Here is a 10,082-nt window from a genome sequence, read left to right as displayed (position 1 = left end):
AAAGACCTCACATAACCTGGAGAGATTTCTCCAACTACCATATAAAAATAATAGATAAATAGGTACCACCACGGGTGTCTAGTCGCGCCGGCCACGTGACCACGGAAACAGTCTACGGACGAACACTGGCTTTATGGCTTGGAGATGGGCATGAGCATCGCGCCCTAGAGTCGGACACGACTGGACTCAATGTCAAGGGGAACCTTTACCTTTACCTTGGTTTTGTGGGCTAGAGTCCACAAAACGTTGTGCCCAATAAAATAGAACTCTTAAAGATAATGTACTGTATAACTTTGTTAGTCTGTGCAAGCCTATCAGGCAAAACCCAAAGAAACAAAACGATATACAATACAGGAATGTTTTTCCAGGATACATCTAAGCTTGAGAGGGGAAAAGTGATTTTTCAAAGTGTATGCATCAAAGTGTATGAAGTGGCATATTCTGGGAGGAGGACGAGAAACATACTTCCAAATAACTACAACAGCGAAGCTTTGCACGACTGCTCCTAAGCAGCTGCCATATAGACAGCAAAACAAATGACGTCCAGCCCGTTGAGCTCACACCCAAAATGGAAAAAGCGCATGCGCTCCCACGTTCTTCAACACAAGACGCCAAACCTTGGGACGCATGCGTACTTCTGCTGGCTGGACACCAAAATAACAGAGGGGGCTGCTATACAGAAGGCAACCAATGCGCATGAGCACAGGTGGGTTTTTTCCTCCCTCCCTTCGTTGTGTAGAGAGCTAGCTAGACGTTAGCTTGCGCGCCTGCGCAGAACCTCTCGCCTCTTTCGGCCTGCCATCATCCGGGTTCCTAAACCGGATTTGGGTTTTGTTTACTTTTGTGGCGAGGAGGCGGAGCCGGCTGAAGGAAACTGGCCGAGGGAGGCGGTCGGGACGCGGCTTCCCGCTTCGAGCAGGTTTTTTACCCCCCGAGAGGCCGCCGGAGGGGCGGGGTGAGTGGGACGCCATGCCGCGGGGCAGGGTCCGGGTGGAGGCCGGCCGTGAGGGGAGGCTCCCCGGCGGGAGGCGCGGGGTGTGTCCTCCGGGAGGCGACCGGCCGGAAGAGCCGCTTTGCTGGTCGAGCCCCGCCGGGTCTTCGGGTGGTGCGTGGAGGGCGGCGGCGGCTGGGAGCGGGAGGTCTTGGGCCGCCCGTCGGTCTGCCGGCCGGAGCCCAGTCTCTTACGCTCCCCCTACGAGCCCCCCACCCCGTGGAGACCGTTGGGGGGGATCTCCAGGTGAAACGGGCCAAGGATTTTATATATACTGTATATCTCTTTCTTTAATGCCGGCTTTCAATGATGTAAGCCGCCTTGGTCCTCCTCAAGGAGAAAGGCAGGGTAAAAAGATTGCAAACAAATAAATAAAACTCACTAAGTAACAGGGGGACCTATTGGTTCATGTGTGCCAAAAATTAAAATCCCTAGCTGCTGGTTTTTGCCATATCCGCCCCCCCCAACCATCATCCCAAAAGGGAAGCTGCAAAAAAACTTGCCTGGTTTGCAGCCTTGATGTGGTACCCAAGGTTCAGAAGAGGGCAAGAAGGAGCGGATCCAGGTGGAGGAGGGCCCGATTCTGCTCTCCCAGGTAGAGACACTGCAAGGAAAATGCCCTTGAACCTCGGGTGTGTCAGCAAGAGAGAATAAGAAGAAAGAAGAAGATAGGCAAAATATTGTGACACTTTGTATTTTATTGTTTGATTTTATATTGGAAGCCGCCTAGAGTGGTCCATTGGTCCAGATAGGCGGGGTATAAATCAAATAAATAAATCAAATAAATAAATAAATAGACCGACAGGTTCATTTCAGTGTGAGCCTTTGTGGGTCAGAAATCCATTTTTTTCAATTTTACTGACCTCTGGTACAGCGTGTTTCTCAGTAAAATAGATGATGCCGGTAGGATCCATCCTGATCCTAATGGAGTCTCGAGTTCAATGGTATTTCCCTGGTAGGAGGTGTGTTGAGGGATGCATCCCAAGTGGGGCATTGCATTGAACCATCTGTAGGCCGCCTAGTTGGTTCTGTTCTTCTTCTGGAGTGTGGGTGGCACAGGGACAAATGAGGTAAAATGCAGATGTAGGGGGTGGTTTGGCCAGGGATAAATGGTAATACCACTTTAGATTGTATTACTTGAAAGCAACTCCCACTGCGCTGAGTGGATCCGACTTCTGAGTTTGCACAGAATTTCCTAGTGTGTGCTTGCTTTTCAGTGAACTCTGTCCAAGTTAATGGGATTTATTTCCAAGCAACACCGGGCTGGAAGAGCTTTATTGTATAAGATGTGGGGAAATATTGACCAGGGGTCTTATGAAGAAGGAGCTCTGTGAGGAATACCTGTAGTCTTTTCACATCCACATAGGGTTTTTTCCCTTTGTTTTTATTTATGTATATAAACATAATACAGTGCTTACACGCATACTCAGTCCATCCTGTTTCTACGTAACAATTTTTGAAATCAGTGACTGAAGTTAATACTTTAAAAACCATACACTTAAAAGCAGAGAAAGAAAAATGAAATTCATTTTCTTGCCTAGGTTTTTCAAAGTAGTGAAATATGTCTGGGTTCCTTGAGAACATGAGATGCTCAGAATGTGTTGATTGGGGTGAAAAGCGAAATACAATTGCTTCAATTGCTGCTGGGGTCCTGGTATGTATTTTTTAACTCTCTTATTCACACTTCTCATCTCTAAATTGCTTTCTTATCTTTGATGCTCATAAGTTGGTTTAAAGCTCCTGCGTCTGTAATAGTTTCACAATATTTTTATCCTGTAAATGTATGAATGTTTAAAATCTCTTTAGCTTAATTTAATGGAATAGTTCTTTGCTGAAAGAGTGTTGCATTTCAATTAACTGTGTTTGTTGCAGCAAAGCAAACAGAGCCTTCTGTGGCACCAAGTACTGTACTGTACAATTTTTTATCATAGCATAAACTCTTGTGGATTAGAGTCTATTTTGTTAGATGCATGAAGTGTAACCATTTGGGAGATTTATAGGTAGCCTTGTATACAAAAAGAGATTGTAGAAAGTGTGGATTTTATTAACTGTTTCCCTATTAGTGGGAAACTTGGGTCCTGCAGATGCTGGTCTGAGTTCTCCCAAATGTGAGTGCAAGATTACAGTACAATATTCACCACAGTAGTAATTGGTGATGGTAGGATTTTTGTAGTTATGCCATGCAAATTTTCCTTTTATTGTTTAAAGGAATCCAATACTTCCACATTAAATTTGCTAGGAAATTCTAATTCAGCAGTTTTACACTGAAGCTTCTCTTTTGAAGTGTTTATGCTGAAGTATTGTTACTTGAGGTCAGCAGCAAGGGGGTACTTGACAATGGGAATGTTCCACTAGATCCTGAAGGTAGTATTTTGGAAATGTTTGTTAGAGCTGTGATGATAGTGTGCATCAGCATTGTATTGAGCATCATATTGAAAACTCTTGTGCTAATACAGTTTTTTACAGGATGGTGGATTATCATAGATGCAGCGGTGAAATACCCAGATGCAAAACAGTTCAATCATTCATATCATGCCTGTGGAGTTATAGCTACGGTTGCATTCTTAATGTAGGTATCCCACTCCAGCATTACAATGTTATTTTAAAATTTGTTTTTAAAATGTGAATGAAAATGTGTAAGCTGATAGATCAAGGCTATCTGCTGATCTTTGCTTTGAATAATAAAATGAATTCATTATTTATGTCACACGGCTTATAAACTACAAATGCAGGGCCTAGGCTAAAGTTTAAAAGTACTTTGGCTATGTTGACATAAGGTGATTATTGTCATCTGATTATAGGCGTGTTTACTCAGAAGTCACTCTGAGTTCAGCGGACCATGTTCCAAGTAAGCAAGCTTAGGAGTGTTGACCAGCTGTTTTATTTGGCTTCGGAGAATCCATATTTGTCCTTAAAATTTTTTCGTAATTTAAAACTCTTCTTCTATATGGGAACTTTTCACACCTTTCAAGAGAACTTAGAATAGCTATGTACTGAAAATGAAAACAGATGCCTGTTAACAGAAGTCATGTCCATACAGAACGTCCAGCCAAGCTTTAAGATCATTTTATATATCCCAGAATATCACATCTGCAGTCTGCTTGTAGTAACAGACATGTTCTAGTCACGTGACCTGAATATCCTTCAACATGCAAAATGGTTTGGTCTCCATGTTTGCAGATGCATTGTTGGGGTAGGAATCTCTGCTAGCTATGAACAGTTTATGTGCTAACTTCAAATGGTAGGAATGTAAAGTTTTTAAGTCTGTATGATGTTTGTACCATTTGTAATTCTTTTGACTGTGCATTGAAATATAGGTATATGAGTGAGTAACAAAAGCAGCATTTCATTTCAGATTGAGTTCCAGTCCATTGACAACAATACTTTTTTTTTGTCTCTGTTCTGATTGTGGAGTAGTTTTCATTGCTTTTTTAAAGAGCTGACCTTAGATTTATCACAGGAAAAGGATAAATAATTCCAGCTTTAAGTATTTCACAGTGAGCTCGGCATAGCATGGCAATGAGAGACCATGCCACATATACGTTTGTGTTTCTGCCAAGAATTTGCACAGGGATATTAGATAAGATGTTTTCATAGATGCACCCGCACATGCATGCGGACCTCCTGTCAGCTATGTTGGGATAATATGGCTCTTTCTTTCAGTGGGGTAAAGATTAGAGTAAGGGCAAGAAGCCCTTGCAACACTCAGCAGAACTGGGCAGATGCCCATTACCTAAGTGTGCTGAACTGTTTTCTTTGTGTAGGATCAATGCTGTCTCCAATGGACAGGTGCGTGGGGACAGTTACAGTGAAGGCTGCCTTGGGCAAACAGGTAATCTTAATGATTGAAAGTTGCTGCCTTTTGTTGCATTCAGCTTATGACTCACCACAGTGAGCCTTAAGTGAAGCAATTTCATTTCCACTGTCCTTTTAAACCCTTTCCTTCATACGCTGCTCTGGTGTAACCTGATTTTCCTCTGCCTCCCAGGTCTTTCCTTTCATTGTTAGTGATGTAGATAAACCATTGTTTCTGACTCTGCTGTATTATTATTTCCCCTCTGTGTTTATGCAGAGTTATGTACTTTTTCATAATTGGCTACTCCTATGAAAATCCATGCAAAGACAACTTTAAAAAAATTGCAGAGGCCTGTATACTCTGAACGCACCCGTTCAGGTTAGAGATGGGGACAAACCACCAGTTCGGTTGTTTGTCCAAACAGGTGTTTGGCATTTCTGAGCCCTGCCTCCTCTGGAAGGTGCCCATATCTAGTTCAGGTACCTTTTTTAACTATAAAAGAGGTGAATAGGATAAGTAGAGTTCTTTATTTTACAAATAAGCAAGTCAACGTGTGAGACTTAAATGAGAGACCTTTGGCCCTGCAGGCCAACCCCAATCAGAATCAAAGCAGATGTGAGATTGTGGGACCTTCAGCTTAAAATATACAGCAGGTCAAAACAAAAGAGTGATTGTCAGACTCCACTGAGAAAATCAGTCTGTGTACAGATACAACTTGGATATTTCACATCCACTGCTGTAATTTCCCTCACACAGCTTGAAGCTAGCTCCTCTCCTTTTTAGCACTCAACACCCCACCTCTTGTTGGAAAGCATACTGGTTGATTCTGCCCCCTTGTCTCGCTTTTCTCTCCTACACTTCAAGCTGTCTGCTTTTTTTTTAAATTGAAGCATAATTCTGTCACTGGGTTGCTCATTTGACACCTTGTTTCTAGGTTATAGAAAATCACAGTTGTAAGGAAAGCTCTATGGAGCATGGGAGAGAAATTCACTTGGTGATATCACACTTATAATGGCTGGCTAAATAGGAGGAGCAGTTGTTCTCAGAAAAAAAATGTGTCTATGTACAAACTGCAGGGAGTTTCCCAGTAAGCTTACAACTCAAAATATTGGGTCTTTATGGAGTTTCTCCAGTTAGCAGGGGTTTGAACTTAAATCACCCTGGCCCCTACATGCGCTCAGCGGTACCAGCCTCTCAGAAATGGATAAGGATGGCAGTAATTAGTAAATATTTGCTTCACAAGTGTGTTGAAGAACATGATGTATCCAGTTTGTATGTCTTTTAAAACTGCATTATAAGAATGTTCAGCCGTGCAAAAGGCATACAGTCTTGCCACTGCACAGAGCATTTATTAAGCTTTAGTGGGAGAAATGTGTGTGCCTTATTCTGGGACCAGCAGCAAATGAAAAATGGTACTGCTTATTTTTTAAAAAAACTGAAAATACTCTGTTTTTAAGGTGCTCGTATCTGGCTGTTCATTGGCTTCATGCTGGCATTTGGATCCCTGATTGCTTCCATGTGGGTCCTCTTTGGAGGCTATGTGATCAACGGTAAGGTAATGGTTTGGGACAACCATGGGTCTGAATGCATTAGCGCAAAAGTGGTCATCGTCAAGAAACAGAGCTTGGAAAAGGTACTTCTTTGGTCTCCTATTCCCAGAACTCTCCAGGCAGCGTAGCAAACTGACCATGCTGGCTGGAGGGTTCTGCAAGTAGTAGCTCAAAAAAGAGTTAAGTTTTCCAAGTTCTGCTTCTACATGTTGTTGAATGGAACCACTGATCAGCTTTGGCCAGGATAGGCAGACGTGAGAGGGATTACGTCTAGCAACATCTGGAGAACCACATGCCACCCACTGCTATCTTTGCATGTGAATATACACATTAGACTGTAAACCTCTTAGGGAAAGGGCCCTGTCTCTTGCTCACGAAGCCCTTATAAAATTGCCATGTACAGTTGTGGTGGTGGTAGGTTGTCAAGTCAATTTTAATAGTGACCGTTTTTGGGATTTCCTAGGTAGACAGCTTAGGAGTGGTTTACCATTCTCTTCTTCTGGGGGGGGGCACTCTGGAACTGCAGCTTGCCCAAGGCTACACAGGCTAGCTCTTCTCCCTGGGTGAGGCACAAGGGGAGAATCAAACTCCCAACCTCTAGCTCTGTAGCCAGATACCTAAGCCACTGAGTTATCCAGCTAGGATGTACCTTAACGGCACTGCAAAAATAATGTAGAATGCCATATATGTTGTTATTTTCTCCAGAAGATGGGCCTGAGGCATTTCTTCCCTGATTCCAAACTATGTTTGATACAGTGCCATATTCCTTTTTTCCTTTCTCTCCCCACCAACCTCTGCTTTTATTTACAAAGAGCTCTGTTCCAAAGTCTTACGATGCAGCATGCTTGCTATAGCTAGAGAGGTTTGATTCTTGGTAACTCTTGGATGGGAAACAACTGTGAATGCTTTTCTTTGTATACCACTTTCTACATAAATGCAGTATGCCTAAAGTTATGATTCAGTACGAATTTAGTGGGGGTAGGGGTAAGCCTGTGGGATTTATTTAATGTGCCTCATATCCAGGTATCCAATTTTCAGTGCTTTCATCTCTAGGTTTACTCAGAAATACAACCACTGGATTTTATTCCTGAGTAAGCTAATTTTGGATTCCAGTGTCAAGGCCAGGACTTGAAAACCTAGGAGGCAGCTGAATTCTGTGTATTCAGCTTGGGCGTTTTTTGCTTTGTCTAGAATTTTGATTTGTCTATGGCCTGTTTTCTTTGGCTGTTTAAACACGGAGAGTATTATTAAATAGATTGTTCTAATCAATATTATGATTGTTGTGTTGTAACAGTGAACTACTTTGAAAACCATTATCAAAGAAAAGCTATGAAAGATTCTTATTGGAATTTTTTAAAAAAGTAGACTCTGCTTGCTAAACTCTGATGGAAGTGACATTATCAGAAGCCATCTGGCAGCAATATGTAAATTTTAAGAATTTAGCCAGGTATTTATTGGGGGGAGGAGAAGAACTGACATCTAGAAATTGGGTTGAAGCTTTTCTACCCTTTTCAGACAAACCAGAAAAACTAGCAATCTACCCAGGAATAGCAGTCTTCTTTCAAAATGCATTCATTTTTTTTGGGTAAGTATGCTTTGCTTTCTTCATTTCTTCTTTTTTTTCCCTTTTGCCTGTTTTAAATATAACGTGTATGAATGTTTGGTAGGGCCTACCAAGATTGTTGGAGATGGTGGGTAACTTGTTAATAATCAAGGACAAAAGTCAGTGGTGAAAATGAAACAGGTACAGAGTACTTTTATCAGGTTATGCGTGGGAGTGATAACTGTAAGCAATAAAAATGTCAAGATGTTTTTAGAAAAATTAACGTTTCTGTTTACATAAATGGCTGATTTGTATCTACCAAATTATTATCACATAAATCAAATAAGTCACAACTTACAAAATAAAAACCAATAGTAAACCACACCCCAAAAAGGCAAAAGGAGCATAAAATAAGGAAAAGTAACAATAGAGTCTCTTGAAATAAGAAAATCTCTTAAGGTGCAGGTCCATTCTACAAACAACTTTCATTTGTGCCAACATTATAAATAACTGACAGAGCTTTGTGAGCTGATTTTGAGCTTAAATAAAGCTGTTGCTTTATTTATCTCTGCGGTATGTCTAAATTCAGATTTACTTGTAAGCTGTTACATTTGTAAACCATGACAACAAAAACTAATGTGTGTGGTGATATCAATATAACACAATAGAACAGTTCAGAACTGCTACAAGGTTGTTTAAAAGAGTCCTGCAAAAAATCATGTTGATGCAGGCAAATAACTTTTAGACTATTAAGCCATAAAGGTGATTTGAACTTGACATAAGTGATATAGACTGAAATGCTAAATCTCTAAATGCCAAAAGTGAGGTCTTTGCATTCCAGAAAAATCTGCCCCCACCCTCCTGTTTTCTACATTAAGTCCTGGCTGGGCATTCATTTAGCGGCAGACATTCAATCCATTGAGGACTTAAGGCTTTTCCTTTTACCACCACTGCTGTGTTTTACTATTCGATTAAAAGTATTAGAGCCACCCTAAACCATGAGAAAGAGCGAGGCTCTGTGGGGCGGGGGGAAGGGTTTTAATTGTTGTCTAAAATACAATGGTGCCTTGCATAGTGATCGCTCAGTTTAGCGATGAAATCGCTTTGTGATGCATTTTTTGCGATCGCTTTTGATGTTCCCTATGGGGGAATTTCCCTTTGTGATGCTCGGTTCCCTGCTTCGGGAACCGAGCATCGCAAAGCGACGATTTTAAAACAGCTGATCAGCGGTTTCAAAATGGCCGCCAGGTAAACAAAATAGTCACCCGCTGTTTTCAGGGATGGATTCCTCGCTTAAGAGGCAGCGAAAATGGCCGCGCTATGGAGGATCTTCGCTGAATGGTGAGATTTAAGCCCATAGGAATGCATTGAAGGGGTTTCAGTGTGTTTCTATGGGCTTTTAAATATCGCATAGCAATGTTTTTGTTCTGCAGCGATTTTTGCGGAACGAATTAACGTTGCAATGCAAGGCACCACTGTATGTGTCTGATATACCTTTTGCAAAATACGAAGGTATCTTGAAGATACTTTCCGGTAAGCCAGTTCAGCTATTGCTGGGACCAAAAAGGGAAAGCAGGTTAACTTTTCAATTTTTGCCTGATGGTTACAGGATAATATTTTCAGAGAAGTTGCTCTGTTCTTCGATGTGGCAGCCTTAATATTTGTTCTCTTTTGTTAACAGAGGCTTGGTCTTTAAGTTTGGTCGCACAGAAGATTTGTGGCAATAAGTGACCGTGCATCTATCCTGCTGTTTTTAACTGCCCACTCCCATTTTGTAACATTTGTGCTCTGGTATCAGTGAAGATGAAGGTTGTCTACCCATTAAAATCATGAAACATTTCCCCTTTTTATCACTCTGGCTGTTTTCTACTTCTAGCTTCTGACATTAAATATTGTAGCATGTGACTAAGATATATAATTGAGAAGGGGGACCCTATAAAAGTCTCCTTTCACCAAATGTTTTTGATATAATAAATATTGAACAATGTCAGTGTTCCTTTTAGAACTCTTCTGTATGTGGTTTGTCTTCACACTATAATTGCTATTTTTGCATATGAACGGAAGTGACTGATGGTGTGTGCAGTCTTAATGAAAGCGTGCATAAAGCATAATAGAGGGTGGTGTCATGATATTTTCCAGATTCTATAATGTAGCACAGCCTTCCCTTCATATATAATAGGCTACAACATATTAAGGTGATAA

The 10,082-nt window shown here is 41.4% G+C and overlaps 1 protein-coding gene across 2 annotated transcripts; it reads left to right on the top strand.

The window, feature by feature from the left end:
* The first annotated feature begins 735 nt into the window (after positions 1-735).
* TMEM50A (transmembrane protein 50A) lies at positions 736-9,885 on the top strand. 2 transcript variants are annotated; one of them, XM_072980389.2, is made up of 7 exons: positions 736-955; positions 2,533-2,645; positions 3,448-3,560; positions 4,756-4,823; positions 6,245-6,337; positions 7,853-7,922; positions 9,562-9,885. In XM_072980389.2, exons 2-7 carry the CDS (start codon positions 2,553-2,555, stop codon positions 9,605-9,607), a joined length of 483 nt encoding a protein of 160 aa, XP_072836490.1. In that variant the 5' UTR covers positions 736-955; positions 2,533-2,552; the 3' UTR covers positions 9,608-9,885. The 2 variants fall into 2 exon arrangements, with proteins under 2 accessions (XP_072836490.1, XP_078236075.1); XM_078379949.1 differs by lacking the exon at positions 736-955 and adding an exon at positions 1,216-1,237.
* Positions 9,886-10,082: the final 197 nt, after the last annotated feature.

Source organism: Pogona vitticeps, chromosome 9 (assembly GCF_051106095.1).
Source record: "Pogona vitticeps strain Pit_001003342236 chromosome 9, PviZW2.1, whole genome shotgun sequence".
Taxonomy (NCBI): domain Eukaryota; kingdom Metazoa; phylum Chordata; class Lepidosauria; order Squamata; family Agamidae; genus Pogona; species Pogona vitticeps.
This window is presented reverse-complemented; position numbering and strand designations above follow the sequence as displayed.